At 35.7% G+C, this 21,065-nt stretch overlaps 1 protein-coding gene across 2 annotated transcripts in view; it reads left to right on the plus strand.

Annotated features, from left to right (window-relative positions):
* Positions 1-21,065, plus strand: part of LOC145686129 (protein peste-like) — a 156,501-nt gene that overhangs the window by 124,235 nt on the left and 11,201 nt on the right. Inside the window, exons 4-7 of one of the 2 annotated variants that reach the window (XM_081759106.1) lie at positions 6,079-6,220; positions 11,273-11,470; positions 15,943-16,154; positions 20,691-20,982. In XM_081759106.1, coding sequence (XP_081615232.1) covers positions 6,079-6,220; positions 11,273-11,470; positions 15,943-16,154; positions 20,691-20,982 — 844 coding nt within the window. The remainder of the gene's footprint in view (positions 1-6,078; positions 6,221-11,272; positions 11,471-15,942; positions 16,155-20,690; positions 20,983-21,065) is intronic. The other variant, XM_081759108.1, reaches the window with a different exon arrangement.

The following is a 21,065-nucleotide window of genomic DNA, read 5'->3' on the forward strand; positions in this document are numbered from 1 at the left end:
GTGCAAAACTGGCTAGTCAGGCGGCAATTCCAGAGTTTGATCACAAATCTGACTACAGTGCAAACTAAAAACTAATGAACAATGAACGTTAAGAACTGAATTGTCAAATAAGTGGGTTTCGGTGATTTTTTTGGGTTTTTGGGCAGCTCTGAGGAACCTAAAGATATTCATTGACGTAGCTGAATTTTTTTACTGTTGCTAAAGACTATTAAAAGTGAATTCATTATGCTGTCGGAAGTTGTTTAATGTAAAACTTTTAAGAAATAAAATTAGTACCAAAAACAATATTTTGAAAATTTATAAAAAAATTGGGTTTTTGGTAAAATTTTGTCATTTTTTGGCAGTTCTGAGGAACCTAAAGATATTCATTGATTTATCTGATTCTTTTTACTGTTGCTAAAGACTATTAAAAGTGAATTTTAATTGCTGTCGGAAGTTGTTTAATGTAAAACTTTTATGAAATAAAAAAATTAAAAAAATAAACTGTTTTGAATAATTTTCAAATTTTTGGCAGCTCTGAGGAACCTCAAGATATTAACCGATTTCGTTGAAATCTCGCAGACGTTGTTTTGAGGTCATGAGGCAAGTTTACTGCACTATCGGAAGTCGATTCATCAACTTTCGATTTTTTCGGCCCACCCTAATGTACAACGGACCACAAGAGATGAATAAATGAGCAACAATATACTGTCCTTAAATAGATTAATTATACATGCACACACACACATCACGGCTACTAACAGCATACTAAATTACACATATGCATATTATATCACACATCCTAACTAAGAAAGTTACACATACTAACACATATCACTAGGCATATTAATCCATATTAGCACACAAATTAACTATATGTAAACCAAACAAATAATTGATTTCGCCATTCTAAACCGGCTCAGGAACTGAGAAGGGAAGAAAGCTGGTCAGAGCCAAGTAGCCCTTCTATCAAACTAATCCATTTTTTTTTCAATTACAAAATTATATCAATGCCCCGGGAGGGACATATTGAAACTATTAACGAAGAAAGGTCCCTTTCCTAAGGGGAAAAGAACCATTATGAAATTATTCAACCCATGATGCGTTGGGAGCTGTGATCAATTTAGGGGTAAATGGGAGTCACTGTTAGAAATTACACTGACATGGTGAAAACTAATTTAACTACAAAGGAGACTACACTTACCGCCATGTTAAAAAAGATCACATAAACTACACAAGCAAACTATATATATGGACAGGCTACCGCACCCAAATTCAAATGCAAACGAAGGGGGAATATAAATGTTTCAGAATCTCCGGATATTTGTTTACGCTTTTACAAATGGAAACCAGATCACTGTCACTTTGGCCTGTCCTTGGAGTCAAACATGGCGATCCTAACTTGCTCATTTTTAAATTTTTTGACTGTTTTCAGATGAAATTCCAATAGATTAAAACTTCCCGAAAGCTCCACAATGTTTATTCCTTATCTGAAACTAATTTTACCTGGATAATACTTTGTTGTTGTTGTTGTTGTTGTTCAAAATCGCAATTTTCTAAGAACGGAAACTGATGTGGTCTAACTTCAATTGTGTCCAAAGCAGAACGAGATGAAGGCGCGCTAGAATACTAAGGCAGAAAATAGTTCCCAATCAGGGCAAAGGAATTTTGGCGGCGGAAAATACAAAGCGAATGAAAAATAGTAAAAACTGAATGAAACCTGATTTTGGAAAAATATGGGCATCTCAGAGAGACGAAGGGGGTATAAATTATTCTAACGAATATCAGATTGGTGGACAATTTCAGAAAATTCTGTCCAATTACTGACCTATGTTTTTATATCGCATTAAGATGTATAATTTCAATACTCATTCATTTGAAATGCCCATATACAGAAATTCACTATGTAATACTATATAAATAAAAAATATTCCCCGAAATATAATTTTTCCTACGTTATTCTGAAGCTCCTGCGTCAATTTTGGTTTAAATGAAGAGCAAATGGATTTACTACATAAATCAAAAATTATCTGTTAAAAATTTTCAATACACGGTATGTTCGGAAAGTATTAGTCCCAAAAAATTATAATATCTAAACTGTGATAGCACATTACAAAGTGTTTCATCATTTTCGACAATTCCGGTTTTAAAGAGAAATTCTGTAATATTCAAAATTCCGGTTTTGTATTAATTAAACTTTATTCTTCCCGTGTGGAAAACGATACTTCTGCTGTAATAGTATAGTTTATTGTGCGCCATTCTGCAATAATAATGTTTTGTATTGATGTGTTGATATTTATTGTAACGAGTAAAGTGGATAAATTGAGCTTATGTTTGAATGGTGAACAGTTAATACAAATCAGTTTTACTTGTTTATTTGAAGCAGTAATACTCTATCTGAAACAGATGCACTGTTTATATATATATATATATATATATATATATATATATATATATATATATAAATATATTTTCTAGCATTGTATAGTCAATTGCAAAAGAATATATTAAATGAAACGCCACTTCTCTATGAAGTCATGCATAAACATGACTTCGTGCATAGCATGCGTCTATGGAGGTCTTGAACATGTGTGAGAATTGTTTGTCGGTTCTTTTCTCAGTAATTATCCTATGACTAATTGGCTCATCTCCATAATGAGGCATTTTAAATCAAAATCATAGATTTTTTTCTTGCATTGAGGGCCTAAATACATATATACAAAGTTTGAAGATTTTTTTTGTTCAGGGTAGCCATCCTAGGACCATTTTACTGATCACCTTAATTACCCCCTATCTCCGAAATTACGCGTTTCCGACCAAAGCCACAGATAAACTATTTTCTTTATTGAGGCTCTGAACAGGTATGCGAAGTGTTGGTTTATTCTTGGAACACTCTGTATAATGCAAATTGATTTTGAAAAAAGAAAGACAAAGAAGAAATCAGTCAATGCACATCACAAAAATTCCATTTCACTTCAAAGAAAACAGAGCAACTAATTCATCATATAAATCAGTGGGCTAAGGAACAAAGATGGCGTAGATGCGCCCCTCTCTTAATATTTCAATTTGCATGTGTGCTTGTTGAGCACTGCTTTGGTTTGTAGTGTGCGCGTATAGCTATGGTATGTAATATTTAATAAATTAAGATTTTAATAATTATTATTATTATGACTTAAGACTGGTTGTGGATTCCCATCGGTGGAAAAACTGAGTTTTGAAGTTTCCAATTAGCGAAGGTTACGTGAGTGAGGATTTCAAGGTTACTCGAGTAGTCATATTATGTAAATCTGAAAAAATAAATAAATTTAGTCAAAGAAGTGTAAATAAATCATTCCAGTATTCATAATTGTTAACATTGCGTAAGACCATCTTTGTGTCTTCTAGTGCAATAATATAAAAGTTGAATATTACCGTTGTTACGGGAACCTTGAAACTTAGTCTTACACTCGTAGCAGAATTGAACAAATAATAACTAAAAGCACAATTTTATTTCAACAATGAATATATAAAACTAACACAATACAACGACGAACAATAAAAGAATACAGATTCCGATAGGGTCAGTGGCGTACGCAATGGGGGATCAGAGTTTAAACACCTGCTTGGGCAAAATATGAAAAAAAAAATAACATTTACTATGTGATAAGTATCTAATGCAGGGATGCATCCATGGAGTCATAAGAAAAATTACCTCAAAGTTGCAACATTTAATTACATCTATTAAAAATTTGATCTTATTTTCCTGGACATTTAATGGCTGCTTATATTTAGAAATAGTCTCATTGGATTTAGGATCCTCAAAGTAGTATAAAAAGATCAATTGGAAATATGTCAGCTTTTACCCTTCGCATATTGGTTGGTACTTCAAGTATCCCAACTTTGAGGTGATTTTTCTCGTGACCCCATGGACTGATATATTTAGGAATAGTTTAATTGCACTCAGCTTAGTTAGTATAAAAAACGAAATTAGAAATCTATCCAAGCGTTGGCCCTTTTTACTAGTTGCATGATTATTAGTTCTTTGTATTGTATAGGAGTAAAAAATCACAACCGAATAAGATATAGAATAACCGAAGGCTTCAAAGAATAATGTTTATTGTCCTTTAGAAGTCAGAAACAACCGAGAGTAAAATGTTTTTTTAGTATCTGAAATAGTGCACGTGCCATTTTGGTATATAGGCTATCCTCCTGGATTTGATTCTTGGAGAAAGCACAAAATTATTATTAGTGACTAGCTGAACCTGTGCTCTCTACACAGCGCATCATTCAGATATGAGCATGAATGTCCTTGTCATTCCTCACAACATCTGTACATGTCCCTTTACAGACACAAGCGAAGAACGTCTTGATGAAAATCGTCAAGAGGTATCATAAAGGGGAGATTTTTCAATTTTTTTTTCAATATCTCGCACCGTTTGCAAGATTTGAGCCTACTTCCAGTTGGAGTTTCTAATTCATTTATAATCAGTGTTTTCTTTCTTCTTGAATGCAGTATGTAATGAGCAAATACATTACACACACACACACACACACACACACACACACACACACACACATACACATACATACATACATACATACATACATACATACATATACACACACTTAATTATAATATCAGTGATATAGTATGGTGTTCATTGGGCAAAACACGGCAAACAATAAATATTCATCTTAGACTGGAGAACTGCTTATTCTTCGTTTTTCATTATCATTTGCCATGAAAGAAACGCCGGAGAGATATACTAACCCCGTATACAAATGTGTGGTGTTGGAATTATAACTCGTAGGATTATTTAAAAAGTGTCAATAATTCCAATTCCTAAAAAATGTAATGAAGAAATAACGATCAATTAGAACTGAATAATCTACTCAAAATTTGCAATCGATCAGTGAAAACGACATCTTCCTAGAGCATGTGATTTTCGAGATATCATTGACAAAATAATTGGCCACAAACATATAAACGTTTCTTGACCACAAACATATAAACGTAGCATTTTAATATATAGATAACTCAATGATATCAGCATTAGTAACGCAATTGGAAAGTTACTCGAATTAAGAGGTATTTAACTCTAGTGTAGAGCAGTCATTTCCAAATAATGAGCCGCAACGGAAGCACTGGTGTGCCGAGGGAAAGTTAGGACATTGAAACCATGCTATGGGACAACGTTTATGGCATTTGAAGGCAGCGACTCGAATTCCGTTTTAAATACTGTTAGCAAATGAGGAGGCTGCGGTGTTGCCACTGCTGGTCTACCTTGTGAAAGCAGAGAACGAAATATATATATGTCACCTGTTAGCATTGTAGTGTGTCACCTTAGCCTCACCCCTTCACCATACGACAACGTCGAGTCACGACCTTTACAGTTTCTCCCCCTTTTACGGAATAATTATTTTTCATTTTCTGAATGTAATATTCTCTGTTATTGAATTGCATTTCTTTAGTACATTGTAATGTGTTTTTTATGATTAAAAAATGCAAAGAAACTTAGCATTAACTAAGAAAAAACCAGAAAGAAATAAAGAAAAAACTGAAATCTGTTAATTTTTTTAAAAATAAATGTACTGAGGATTCAAATTACAATTAGTATGCGAAAAACTTAAAAGAGAACTTTTTAAAAATGCTGGTCTAGAGAGACATATTGTCCACGGAAGGAAATGTGCTGATCACACGTCACAGTCTGCTCGCCTATACGTCTTGACAGGCAGAAAAGCCAGTGAATTTTGTACTCACAAACAAGTAAAATAGCTACTATGAAGCAACAATTTTTATATTGTCCATTCCTTTGTTCGTTTATTTCAATACTCCTTTTATTTATCATAAAATAGTTCATCTTAATATACCGATGCTTAGTACAAGTATAGGCGGTACTGCAACCTCATTATATCAAATTGAATACATCTTGAAAAGAAAATTAGCTTTTTTTTTTTTTTTTAATCGAGGAAACTGTTTGCTACATGCGAATAAGACATTCGAGTACAAAAGATAACTGAATAGGCTTATACTGGTAACACAACTTGAACAATAGGATTAGGCATTATTGTTCTTTTGTGTAAATGTTGATCTTTTGACTTTTTTTTTTTCCTTTTCAGAGAACTCAAAGAAAAGGTGAATCTAACGTGGAATACAAACAAGACTGTTACTTACAGACAAAGGAGATGGTGGTATTTTGACGCCGAGGGATCCAATGGGTCATTGACTGATGAAGTGACTACGTTAAACGTACCGCCTGTGGTAGGTATCACTCATACTTTGCATTAAAGCTTATTTGTTTGGAGTATTATTTGGAATTAAACAGCGTTTTCAGCAAGGAAGTTATTGAAGTTAAGAACTACAGCTTAACGTTATATCGAAATCGCATGAAATACCATCTGAATGATTGAATTGATTTTAAGTTTAACGTCCCTTTCAGCAGCGAGGTTATCTGAGACGGGACTAACTGATTAACTTGGAACCCGAACCACATGAGCTCCCTCCGGGAATCGAACCCGGATCTCCCACGCAAATCCCATCTGAAGTCGAACCCAGGACTATCGAATAAACTGCAAGAAAGCTATTTATTTAGCCATAAGGAAATAATTTCTAGGATGAAGTACTGAAAATTCGCGGAGGAAAGATTGGGCAAAATGATCTTTTTTTTATTATTATTTATTAATTTGTAGTGGCAAGAAATTTTCTTCTTTTTCCGTTTCCTTTTAAACGTAAAGAAGAGCATTCCCTTGTGTAAATATAATTATAATTCACTTCTGCTGTGTCTCTTATATAATGTATTTCCAAAAAAAAAAAAGAAAAAAAAGAAAAGAAAAAGAAAAAAGAAAAAGAAAGAAAGAAAAAGAAAAGAAATATAAAATAAAGTTGTTTATGCTGAGATTGCTTATTACTACATAGACAGGCAATTATAATTTGAAACATAGGCACTAAAGTCTAACTCCGTTCAATGCCATATAAAAACTGAAATTAAGTCATGAGTACTATTAAAATAATACAGAAACATTTTAGTCGTTATTTATAGAGTTTTTAAAAGAAAGCACAGTTCCGTGCCGTGGAAGATCAGCGTTCGGGGTGAGAGTATACGATGGCACCCCCGTACATACAGTGACTCACATTAATATTCGGACACTTGCATTTTCTTAAAAGTAGGAAGGTTTATGAAATAAATTAGAACCGTGTGACTGAAAAAAATAGGTATTTAGAGATTCATATATTTACAGAAAGAAACGAAGTACAAATACGGTGTCTTGAACGAAAGAAGCAGAAAGAACTTACAGAAACTGATGACACTGTGTATTTGCAACGTCACTTTAATATTCGGACACCTACTACATATATGTTTTGTGTGTGTTGTTTCTTGCTCACAAACGCTTCACTAGTACTTAGTGGGAAACCCACGACGTTTCATGACTTCCTGTAAACGGTTGGACATGCTTCCAACAAGTTTGTTGGTAGAATGGGGCGATATGTCATCCCATGCTGCGCGGAGAGCCCTTTTCCAATCGTCTCGTGATGTTACTTGTACCCGTTTGACCTTATGCTGTAGCTCATCCCAAATATACTCTCTAGGGTTAAGGTCGAGACTCTGTGGTAGTGTTTCAAACACTTTCGGACAATTATACAGCAATCATTCGCGCACCACATGCGCTTCATGCTTCGGGTCATTATCCTGGTAAAATTTAAACATCCCCATAATTCCTAATTTTTCAACACTTTGGTGGAGATTTTGCCAGAGAATATTCAAATAAACCTCCTTTGTCATAATCCCTTAAACAAACACGAGTTCTGCCTCTCCCGATGCAAAAATATACCCCCATACCATCACACTTCCTCCTCCATGCTTTACGGTAGGTTGAAAATTTGCAATATCTAACTCTGTATTTGGCTTCTGCCACACAATTACCTTGGCATCGGACGCATGGAGATTGAATTTTGATTCGTCCATGAATAACACGCCATTCCATCAAGTTGCGGGCTTCTCAATATGAACTTTAGCGAACTTAACTCTTTTATCTTTGTTAATTTTACTAATAAAAGTCTTTTTTTCTAGCTATTTTCCCATTAAACTCTTCAATTCACAACGTTCGCCGCACAGTTTCAGGATGCGCTGTCTTCCCTGTGTCTTCATACAGCTCTACTGTTCATTTCGGCGCACTTATTCTGGAATTTGTTTTCACTTTCTGAATCAATTTGCGTTTCTCTCCATCATTCAGTTTCACAGGTCGGCCCTTTCGAGGCTCTGACTCGATCTAATCCTCTCTATTAAGTCTTTGCACAATGTCAAAACGGTGCTTTTGCAAATATGAGTAGATCTGCAATTTCCCTGTACGATAGACCTTTCGCATAGTGAAAAATTACTAAATGCCGTTGCTTAAACGTTGTATTTGGTCCCTTCCGCCCCATTTTCCTTTTATGCTTTCTCTTGGTCACACTAATCACTCATAAACGAAGCAGGTACACATGTCCTGTCTCGGGACAACTTAAACTGCAACTGGAACTCTTCCGCTGTTTCGCTTACTATGATAAACAAACGTCAAAACAACTGTCCGAATATTAAAGTGGCGTCCAAAATACGATATATTGTAATTGCGCGCTCATAAAGTAGACTTAATTTGCATAATTTAATTAACTGATAGCATATTTGTTAGATCAAACCATTGCCTTTATGCTTGTTTTCCGTTGGTTTCCCATTTATTATTTTTTCCATGTACAGCAAGCAAATTATGTGTAATATCTATGGTGTCCGAATATTAATGTGAGTCACTGTATGAGTGAGGTCGACAGACCAAGCGCGAAGTGCTACCATGATTGGCGTGAAGCGTAAGAAAATTTTTAAAAATAAACCATGCTTTTCCTTGATTTTTGAGCAGTTTTTATTATGTTTTCCTTCCATTATACAGGGTGGCACAAAAGTAGATATACACCCCTGCATTGATCAAGTATAACATTCTAGTTTATGGGTTTATTTGCTTCGGCTCTTCCGAGCTTAAGATGTAAGTAAAAACACATAAAGAACAAATAATAAAGAAACTAAGTCTACTTGATGGATAATTGATATATAATACTTTTTCCTCCCGAATTTTTCGCCCCTTATTTTGGCGCCAGGGGCCGTCACCCGCTCGTCTCCTCCCACGGCACAGCACTGAGAAAGCAGCATGAAGTTATATCCATGTAGAACATCTAATAAATAAATTACAAAAGTAGAAAATTTGAGGTAAAAGACGAATAATATAGTGGTGATTGAAAAGAAGAGGCAGCTGCAGCAAAGACACAAGTTAAAAGTGAAGAAATAAAATATATGATAGAGTTGAGTTTGAGTAGCTAGATAGTATTGATAGTGAAGACTAGTGCACACGGGAAATAAAGCAATAATATGGATAACAAAATAATTCTTTAAGATGAAAAGCGTATTTTGTAGACGACTAAGAGAAAGGCTCATCGAACGTTTCGTATACCGATATACTGTACGAGATAAAACATTTACGGGATTGCAAAATGTATAACTGGAGAAGAATTGAGAAAATTGGTTGGATCGAATGGCAAATCAATGACGAAATGTTAGGGTCAGTAAGAAGAACCAATGTTAAATGTAGATTTGAAAAAGAAAATAGAAACAGGTCGAGACGTTGTTTGAGAGAAAAAATAATGATCCTAAAGTATATTAAAGAATATATGATGGAAGAACAAGAGGAAAGAGAGAAAGCATCAATGGATGAACGCTTTGAGCATATGATAACTCCTAAGTCAAGATGAAACGTTTAACTGAGCACTAGTTTGGTTTATTGAAGCTTCATAATTTGCAGGAAGTGACTTGCCAGAGATGGCAGAATACAGGCACGTACGCTGGACTGTATTTCGGGAAGGGTCCAATTTCAGTATGAGAATAAATGATGATAAAAATTGTAAAATTACCTCTAAAATTATACAAAATATGCGGAAAAGTCTGGGTTTTGGGAATACGTATGATGATAATCATTATTGTTACGCAAGGTTTTTTCATATTTTTTATTTGTTATTAATGTTATTATGGAAGACTCATTCTTGAATACTCCGTTAGGTTTTAATTTTATTATGATACCAACTTATCAATATCGCTGATTGGTAATGCGAGTGTGTACACTTTTGAATACTCTTCGTATTGGATAAACTTTAAAAACTTAAAGTAAATTTAATCTGCATTTCCGTGCATGTTATCAGAATACATTCACGTTTTTGTGGACTTACTCATGAATCATGATAAATTATCAAATTTAGATCATCTATATATAAGTAACTGTTTCAATCCATCTAATGATATATATAAATTTCCTAATCGCGTGTTGCAAAAAGGGGTAAAAGAGGATCTGAAAAGGTAGGGGGACGCATGACGTCACACTATCCCCCGAGTCTATATTTACCCATTGTAATTATTTTAGGAAGTAGTGGGACGCCATAGACATTTTTTGAAGTGCGGGAACGATGTCACCTTGCGTTCCCCCTCACTTTTACCCCTGATTGCAAACCGAAATTAATTAATCAGCTACAACAATGTTTTACCTTGCTTATAAGAATATTTGACAATATCTTGTAGCCCATCTCCCTTAGCTTCGGAACATATTCGTGGGACGTTTAAATAAAATAAATATAGAATGGAATAGAAAGTGACTTCAAAATATTGAGATGGAAAATAGAGAAAACTAGCTGCCAGAAAGAAAATACACTCTAATGAAAGATGAAAATATCTGAGAAGCTAAGCAAGGAAACTAATATAAGTGTTACACGGAGAAACAAATTGATAAGGAAATCAAAACAAATTGTATTTGTAGAATGATATAGCCTACTAGAACACGCTTAAGAGCGGGATGATAATGATTCAAGATAAATAATCTTTTGTACACTTATATTTCTCGTGCACTTAATTCAGGCTGTTTAGTATATTTTGCAAATATTTCAGTTTTTTAAGCCAAGAAAACATAGAGATACTAGACCTTTCCATGTCCAGTGAAGATATTTTCGTAGGGGCTATCTTAAACGAAGTGAAGACTTCAGAACATGTCAAGCTTGATATGTTGATTTATCGTTTACGGAATACGACATGCCTTCAGTATAGTGGGGGTTGTAGCAGAGAGAATATTTGAAACTAAGAACAGAAATATATGTGTAGAGTGAAAATGCATATATATACTAATAGATCGGAAGGTGAATTTAAAAAAAAAGTCTAACCAAAGTATGTATTTGTTGTATCTCTATATAGTAAGTATATGTTGCAATTTGAATTCAGTAATATTTATATTCTTATGGTTTGCTTATTTGCAGACAGCAGCATATGTCGCCCGCCATTGGAGTTCTATGTTACAGGGAGGAATGTCAATGTTTATTAAGTCGCTATCAGTGACAAAGACTGTAGGAGAACTTCTATTTGATGGTTATGATGATCCGTTGCTTACAATGGCAAGTGTATTGCCCTTCCTTAGCGTGGATATACCGTTTGACAAATTTGGATGGTTTTACAAGGTAATGTCTAACTACACAGCATAGACAAAAATTCTGGCACAAATATATTCAGTAATAAGTCGCAGAAACGAGGGAATAAAAAGCAACGCTCAGTATACTACTTAAGAAGCTAATACTTCTTATTAAAAATGATCGTCATCGCTACCTAGGGCTATATCTGTCTCGCCTCGCGTGCCCCATTTTGAACATCGGTATTGAGGAGTGCAGAAGAGCAATTTGAACTAAAGCCTGTGACAAACATCTTGGCATTTCAGCTAAACTAATAAAACGAAATCTGTGACACGATGTTGCCGAGTGCTAAGGGGAGTGGCTATGGCTAAGAGGACGAACTACAGGCGATCAGGTGGCAGAGGATAGACGTTGATGTGTACAAAATAAACGTGGCAATACTGCTGGCCTCTCATTTGCTAGCAGCATTTAAAGGGAATTTGGAGCGCCGCCTTCAAATACCAAGATGTTTATCACGCCGTTTAAGAACAACTACAGATACATCCCATCTCTATTACTTCTTTACATTGGGAAATGTCACATCGGTGATCTGCTAACGCTGCGGTGAGATGGACGAGAGTGGGGAGGTTGAGACGGAAGAGTGGGGGAAAGGGACTGCACAAAGGTTTTAAGCCAAGGTTACATCTGCCCATTCGCCCAATGGATAAACGTAGAACATGTTCTCTGAGTTACATTTTGACTGACTAGTGATATTATCATATCAAAACATCACTGGCTAGAAGGGAAGCTTTAATCTGTATTAGTTATCATCGGTACCCATTCTACCCCAGTGACGAAGCGTAGTATGAGGCTCTGAGGCCGGGCCTATCCTGTTTTCTATCATTTTATTTATCTTTGATTTCTTATAAAATAAAGTCAATACTTCAACATTTCGGTCTTTTGAGTAAAAAAAAAAAAAGGTTGGAAACACTTGGAGACCCTTCCGTCTGAGCCTCACCAGCTCGCTAGACAGATTTACGGGTTATGCTGCTCAGGGAGCAAAGCTATTATTGCTGGGGATTGCACGCATTCTTGAGAAGGTGCGAAGGTTCGCCTTTGGGAGTTTAATTTTAGCGTTGAAGGCATCTTACAATGTTACTATGTTATCAAATGATTTCTTTAACAGAATAAGAAGTTTCTGTGTAGAATTCTGTATTTCTATTAGTGATAATTTATTTAATTTAGGTATACTCTCGGGAGTTATTCAGAGTAGCTGTTTATTTTCCTACATGGGACCTATTCCACAATAGCTTGTGAAATATTAGTTTGATACATTAAACATTAGTTTGATACATAGATTTACCAAACGCTACCGTACAGGATAAAATAATAAGGTGTGTAATTTTAGTTGTTTTCCATTTCGTAGTTTTGAGTGTGGTATTTACGATTTTGTTTCGAGAGGCTTTGTTTGTTTCGGAGCGGCTTTGCTAACTTTATTCCTGGAAATGTGAAAATTCTGCAATATATATAAAACAATTAGAAAATTGCGATAAAATATCGGTGAGTGCTTAAGCCCTGAAGCCACTCTCTTAAATATGCCACTGCACAGAATACAATATTAGATATCTTGCGTTTATACAAATGAAATTCCTTCTGAGCATTAAGATTTCTAGCGAAGTCATTATCAGGTGATGCATTAATTAAATTGAACTTACTGTGGGAGATGCAAGTAACACGCTTATCCAAGAAATTTGACAGCTAACAGTAAGAATGTACTTTCTTTCCCTCTCCCTCTATTTTCAAATATGCAGGGAATGAAAATAGCAAGTTAGGAGGAAATTCCCCTCATCCCCCCTGCAAATACCAGACAGAAGAAAATGTTAACTACACTTCAAAATATGTGTAGTGGAGCTAAGTGGGAATATTACAGTAGTTTATCGGGTCTACCCTATTTGTGGGATTACGCTTCGCCACTGTTCCACCCATGTGTTTGGGCGCAATATCCTTAAACTCAATTTTTCGTGTACATTGAAACCATTGGCGGCCGCATAGTGGGTACAAAGAGTGCAGCTGCGCCCACTAACCGGTCTTCATTTTTCCTACAACAATTAATTTAGTTTTGAATATCTATTCTTTTCTGTGTTCTGTTATATTTGAGTAGCTTGTTAAGTCTCGCATAGACTACTTGTTACTATATACTACTTTATTTCTTGTTTAGTCAAATTGAAGAATTTAATTTTAGTTCATAATACTTAATAGCAAATCGTTCTGGCAAAAGTTACGATGTGTTGGCAATACTAATCCGTCCCTAATCTGCACCCACATTACCAAAATTTGCATCCCTTTATGATTGAAATTTATGCGACTATTGCTTTTTTTTCGATAATGATTGATTAATGAATGTGTTCTGTGAGCTAATCCAAAGTGTGATATTTCTTATACTGTCTTACTCGGCAAGAATCTCTTCCGAACACCTTTTTCGTGTCTTTGGATGAGGAAGAAACAAAATCTGCTCTGCATGTTCAATGTGAGCCTTATAGAACACAAAGTGGGAACCATTGACAAATTGGCACTTTCCCTAACATTCACTAACAAGAGTATGCAGTCACTAACATGTTACTTAGCAATTTTTCATCATCAAACGAACGTGCCACTATCTGAAAATCTGAAAAGGCTCTTTGGAGTGCCTAATATACAAGTCACCTAACATTTTCCATTTATACAAATTTTATTTATATAAGGACAAACATACCAAAAGGTACATTCGCTATAAACATGAATCGGTACATTTTAACAAGGTTGCTTGATAACTATAAGTTTAACTCACACGTACAAACATAGGTCTTAATCAGTAAATTGCCTTGTAGTTCTACGCATGTTTCCCACTGCTGCTCTATGGTATGAAACTTTTGTTCAAGCAGAGCTGGCGTAATCTCTGCCGCAGCTGCATACTTGAATTGCTTTAACTGTTCCACGCTGGTGACTTTTATCTGATACACAGGAGACGTAACGAAACCCTAAAAGGAAAAGCCCATTGAGGTCAAGTCGGGTAACTGGAGCACCCAAGCCCTTGGTGCTTAATGACCAATCCGCCTTTCCTTAAAAGTGATGTGGAGGAATCCCCACACACTTAGAGCAAAATAGTGTGGTGCTCCACCTACTGGAAAACAATAGTAAACAAATTGTCATCCTGGATCAACGGAGACGATAGGCAGTTTTACATCATGTCTAGATAGAGATGTCTTCCGTCATTGTTCACTCTGTAAACATGAATGGTCCATACACTTTTCTTTTGGTAATACCCATCTACATATTAACTTTGGGTGTGTCCCATTCCCACTCTTACCACCACATTCGGCTGTTCTAGTGCCCAAATCTACAATTGTGTCTATTAATTACCACGCATGTGTGAAATATGGCTTCATCACGAAACAGAACATTTCCCAGCTTACGCAGAATTTGCATGTGATAGGCTCTTTTTTCAAAGTGAAGCGTAATATTCGAGTAATGTCAAGCTGATGACTTCATCTTTTTGTCAATGCACATGGACTGCGGGTCACAGCGTCAACTGTGCTATGGATGGTCTCCTGTGAAACAAATAGCTCCGGATCGCTCTTCGTCATGCACGCTACCAGTTCTCTTCCATTTGTTGACAGTCTTCTTTTTGGAGGTTTTCTCAACTTGAGAGTGAAATCTTCTTGTATCTGTTCGTGCGTCCCCCGGGTTCGATCCCAGCCCACACCAAGTGAAATTTGTGGAGGACAAACACTGTATGCGTGGGTTTCCTCGGAGTTTTCCCGTTTCCTCCCACTTTCTTCATTCCATTATTTCATTCATTACTCATCATCACCGTCTCCATTAGCCTAACCGGCATTAACGTGGGACGTAAAACTTAAAGATTTCATTTCATTTCGTGTGTCCCCCTACGCAGACAACCACATACTATGACAATTTGGTCTTCAGTAGAGTGCATTTTCGCAGATCAGAGCAGATCACCTGCAAAATGGACGGGAAAAATTATGTGACTTTATAGACACCCTGTATAACTTTACATAGCTATGTAAAATATGTGGCGCTATTTACTTTATTTACGGTAAGATTTAGAGCTCATGAGGCTTAACGAAACACGGACAAGTAGAATTTTTGCATCAAGTGTTGAGAAATTCGGAGAGGAGAGGATTTTTGTAAAGGAATTGGATAGACAGTCCCAGGCCCGTATTCAGGGGGGTCCAGGAGGGGCCGGGCCCACTAAAATGTTCACGGTAGACTTTCAAATGAACTATAATATGGTGATGAACTATAATATGGTTGCATTGGGCCCCCCTACATTTTTGGGCTGGCTACAGGCCTGGACAGTCCATGAAATATAAGCATTTTCTCTTGTATTAGTAAAACATGTTACCCTACTTTGAAGATGTAACAATTAGTTTCTCTTCAAACTACGATAAGAGTCATCTACAATTTAAGAAACTTGTTTACAATATATATCTTCCTAACAATTCATTGTTGACATGTTATTGCAATGGTTCTTTCTTTATTTCTAGCGTAACGGATCTGATATTTACGATGGGATATTTAACATGGAAACTGGTTCTTCTGACATTGAGGAAGTTGGTAAGCTTCGCACATGGAACTATGTGAATCGTACTCGTTACTTTGAATCGCATTGTGGTGACGTAAACGGTTCTGCTGGAGAGTTGTGGCCACCAAGACAGCAGAAAAACTTCATAGAAATGTTTTCCCCTGATCTATGCAGGTGGGTTTGTTGATTATCTCAATTTATGAAAGTAGGATTTGTACTTTTTTCTCCAACTATAATGAACTAAAATCTCTGAACCAGTGCCTCTTTTGAGAAAGTTCATATTCTTCTGTACAGCATTTTAGGAGAGAGATGCTGTGTATAGGGAACCTCAGGAGAGTTTATTAGGATCATTGGATAAGCTAAATAGATTGCAGGGTATTTGGTAGTCTATTCCGGATAGATTTATTGAACTATGCATGCCCTTTGTTTTCGTCATGTGTTAAAACATATTTCCTTTAGGCAGAGCCGGCGTTACGAGGTGCGGGGTCTAATTGTGAAAAATTTTCGTCGGCATCATTTTCCAAGCCAACTTGCAGTGAGTTCTTTGTACTTGACAAACCAAGAGTATATCATACTTTAACGCGGAACTCCTTTGGGAGCAATTAGTCGCATCGACTTAAAGCCAGATTGCCATGATGCAAGAATCTTGTAGCTGTCATTAAAAAATCTTTGCAACCCCATCTTTCTATTTACTGTTTACACATTGAAACTTTCTGAAAGCAAGAAAGATATTTCCATCCATGCAGCACTGCACTCTAGTGGATAAATAATGAACCTCCACATTAAAAGCTTGTTTTTTGGCGCGCTTTCCCTCCCCGATCAAAAGAATCATTCGTTTCGGAAGTGCTGAAACCGTTTTTCCTTTGTCAGCGGGAGGGCGATACCAGGTAGAAAGCAAAACAACCCAGAAAGTTGCACATGGTTTGACTCCTTGTAAGATGAAAAAAATGTCGCACGTCCCTTTCAAGATTGTTTACATGGAGAAATATTGCAGGGTTGTAAGATTTTTTTTTTAAGTGGTAGCTACAGGATTCTTGTAGCATGGCAACCTAGCTTTATATATTAGTTCAAAAAAAAAACAGTGTGTGTGTGTGTGTGTGTGTGTGTGTGTGTGAGATAGAGAGAGAGAGAGAGAGATTGGCAGTAGCATTATCTAGGCTTCCACTTCGGTTTTTATCACACACTCCAAATATAATTTTGTTCCCAACATTCAACCAATTTCTGTTTCCTTGATTCTAATTTTTTTTCGTATGTGCTTCGTGTCTCCTTATTTTCCTCAACACTTCCTTACTGGTTTCCATTGTGCTTTCTCTCTCTCTCTTTCTCTCTCTCTTTCTCTCTCTCTCTCTCTCTCTCACTCTCTCTCTTTCTCTTTCTCTATAAATTATTTGTCCATGTCAATTCTTTATTTTCTTTCACAGTTAGAAATAAGAATATGCAGTACATAATAATCATAAAACTAATCGCATTTAAGCTATAAACGGAAAACACATCAGTGCATCACACGAATTCCTAATAGATGTCGCTGCTTCCGCTTATCGTTTGCCTACCTGACACTAATAGATATCTTTAACATACAGGCAATTTGTCAATTTAAAAGATATATATTGCAACGATTTAGTTTGCAACTTACAAGCGTATTATTTCAATTTAATTACAGTAGACTCACGGTTAACCGACCACCACGAGACTGGATCCTGGTCGGATAATGAAACAGTCGGTTAAAATGAAAATCACTATTTCATAGGCTCTAAATTGTATAGCATCTTTATGATTTAAAAGGATTACCGTATTATAGTTCAATAAACTTTAAGTTACCAAATCTCGACCACAAGCTGCTCCAGTGATACTCAGTTAAACGAAATACCATATAATTAATAAAGCACAGTAGACACACTCATTTACGGTGTACCTGTATTGATGGAAGGAAAACATAGAAACTAAAAAGTGTAAGATTAAGTTGATAATATTGAATGAAGTACAATACTATATTTCATACATATTTACTAAACGAACAAAAGCACATTTGGGCTGTAAAATATTTTTTAAAAAACTACTTTGAAAACGTGTCGCCACGTTTGGCCTAATCCTCGTTTCGCCTAACCAATTATCTGACACTGTTATGACAGATAAATAAGATTTGTGTCCGCCATTTTAGGCGAAAAAAGGATCCTCGTTTGGCCTAATCCTCGTTACGCCTAAAATGGCAGATAATAAGAAAAATCGTGGGAATTAAATTAGAGGGAAATTATATAAGAGAAAATTCCCTAGTATATAAAGAATTAAGAAATACAAAATATATAGATTAATATTATATTAACTATTTTCGAGGAGTTAGGATTACCAAAACTCGTTTATGTATTTACTAGGACCATGGATATATACGAATATATATGAGTAGGTGAATAGCAAAACTCGTTAAATTCACATTTTAAAATTTGTGACAAATCGAGAAAAACTGTTTAAACACGTCATAATAGTAAAATAACATTAGAAACTAGAGAACATTAAAAAATTAAGAATAATATGAGTGTTGGTCTGTCGAAAGCTGTATAATCACACTAGTCTGTGAATTGCGTTAATGAAGAAAATAGTTTGGATTTAACAGGTTTTGCGTATGTAAATGGAAATAACAGCTTTTGCATCTGGACGAGCGGCCATTTTTGTTGAGGCTCAAGATACAAAACTTATCAAAAAGAAAGGGAGTCAGAGTCAGAAATCAGTATTATGCCTACTAAAATATTGGGGGGGATGTATTATCAACTATACACTGCACAAGATTGGCACAAATGAATATGGATACATAAATGCTACATTAATTTTGTTCTAAATTGAAAACAATGGATCCAAATGTGCAAAAAATTGAATTATGTAACCTCCTCTCCATCATCATCTACTAAATGGAAATCCATATCGTCGTCGTCCTCTGGTGCATCACCATTTTCTCGGGTTTCTACTCCTCAAAAACGTCTTTGTAAAACGTGAGCTTTGAGCTGCTTTCAATCGTCAAACCCTTCGTAACTACAAGCGGAGTTAATTATACCTATCCGTATACATTTCTAAACTGAATGACTATATTTTGGAAGAGTTTGTAACCTTTCATGGACTAACATAGGGCGAATATTAATTTGCCAATTATCCCAATATATGAATTTGAAATATAGCAAAACAAAATGTGCAAATGTTGAGTTTGAGCAAAACAGTGGCAGAAAGAGAATTAGAAATGGTAAATAAGTTGCGAAATTTTTTAACATGTACCAGAAGCATGTTATAATTTTGAATGATAATTAATACGAGACATTTTAAGAAAGAGGTTCTGCTGAAGCTGAAGAGATCGTTTAGAGAAGAACTTAATCCAACAATGTTCTGTTCAAAGTAAAGAGTTACCCTGAAATATAAAACAAACTACTTTTAACCATAGATAGTCCACTCACCTTGTCTTTTTGGCTACATTTCGTTTCCAGTTTTTCATGTGTCTTGTACGTTTTCTAGACAATTTTGGTGTTATCTGATAACAAAATTATGATCATCGCTGCTTAGAATATCGTTTTCTTTCTATTTTGCGTGCATTTGTCTAGTAATTATTAAAGAAAAGCAAATAAGCACAAAGGAGTATAGTGTCTCCATTTTCAGTCCAGGGTGCGCAGTGGCTCAGTAGTAGAGCGTTCACCTCCGGTGCTTGGGGTCCCTGGTTCGATCCCAGCTCGCGCCATGTGGACTTTGTGGTGGACAAACACCGTGCTCGTGGGTTTTCTCGGGATTCTCCCGTTTCCTCCCACTTTCTTCATTCCACCATTTCATTCATTTCTCATCATCACTGTCTCCTTTAGCCTAACCGGCATAACCGTGGGACGTAAAACTAAAGATATAATTTTCTTTTTTTCAATTTTCAGTCCAAAAATAAAAAAAAATAATAAAAGCACACACTTCAATTCTGCCAAATAAAATTTCGAATGATTTACGAAGAGTTGCAATAAATATTCAGATTACTAAACTAATCCTGTACAGTACGAAACCTCAAATTGTTTGAAATATGGAATTAACCGGGTTTGATTCTGCTTTTCTCATTAGGTTATTTGCGGGTTTGGGATTTAACAGTTTATGAAACTGAATATGGAAGAGGGATTTAACTGTTTTTGCATCTGTATTTCTCAGTTCTTCACATAGTAGGGAATATTTTTTCGAAAAATTTCCCTCCAATTTTATCTCCACGATTATGTTTAGTCTACCATTTTAGGCAAAACAAGGATTAGGCCAAACGAGTATCCTTATTTCACCTAAAATGGCGGACATAAAGCTTATATTTTATCTGTCATAAAAGTGTCAGATAATTGGTTAGGCGAAACGAGGATTAGGCCAAACGATGCAAGATCCTTTGAAAATATCCATCTTCCAAGAAATAAGATGATGGGTGATTAAGACTCCGGGCAGTTAAAGAGAAGTCGGTTAAGAGGTAGTCTACTGTATTTCAAAATGGATAGTGATGATATTGGATATTAACGTATTTTTTCTGTTTATTATTAAGACAAGAGCCGTAACCCTAGTTAGATTTGAGCATTAATGTATGGGTAACCGTATATGGGTTGGTGGGTAACTTCAAAATAAATAAGCTCAAATAAATACATTTGATAAGTATAAATGATAACCCTAATGTGTAGTGGGCCGAAGGCTCAGGCGCAACAACTAATAATTAAAATTTATTTTCTGTAGGACACTTAAATTTGACTATGAGAAAACGGTGGAGCATCGAGGTGTAAAAGGTTATAGATACAGTGGCGGTCAACATGTTGTAGACAATGGTACATTGGATCCGTCTAATTGGTGTTATTGTGGAGGTGAATGTGTTCCAATTGGTGTTGTGAATGTATCCAGTTGTCGCTTTGGTGCTCCAGCTTTCGTGTCTTACCCACATTACTACCTGGCTGATCCTTATTATTTGGAGCAAGTCACTGGAATGAGTCCCGACAAAGATAAACATCAATTCTACGTCACTCTTGAACCGGTAAGTGAATGCTAAGTTATTATCAATACATATTTAGTATGTAAGTATGAACAGAAATGTAATTATATGCAGTATTTGCATAA

Source organism: Thermobia domestica, chromosome 5 (genome assembly GCF_964235325.1).
Source record: "Thermobia domestica chromosome 5, izTheDome1.hap1.1, whole genome shotgun sequence".
In the NCBI taxonomy this organism is placed as follows: Eukaryota; Metazoa; Arthropoda; class Insecta; order Zygentoma; family Lepismatidae; genus Thermobia; species Thermobia domestica.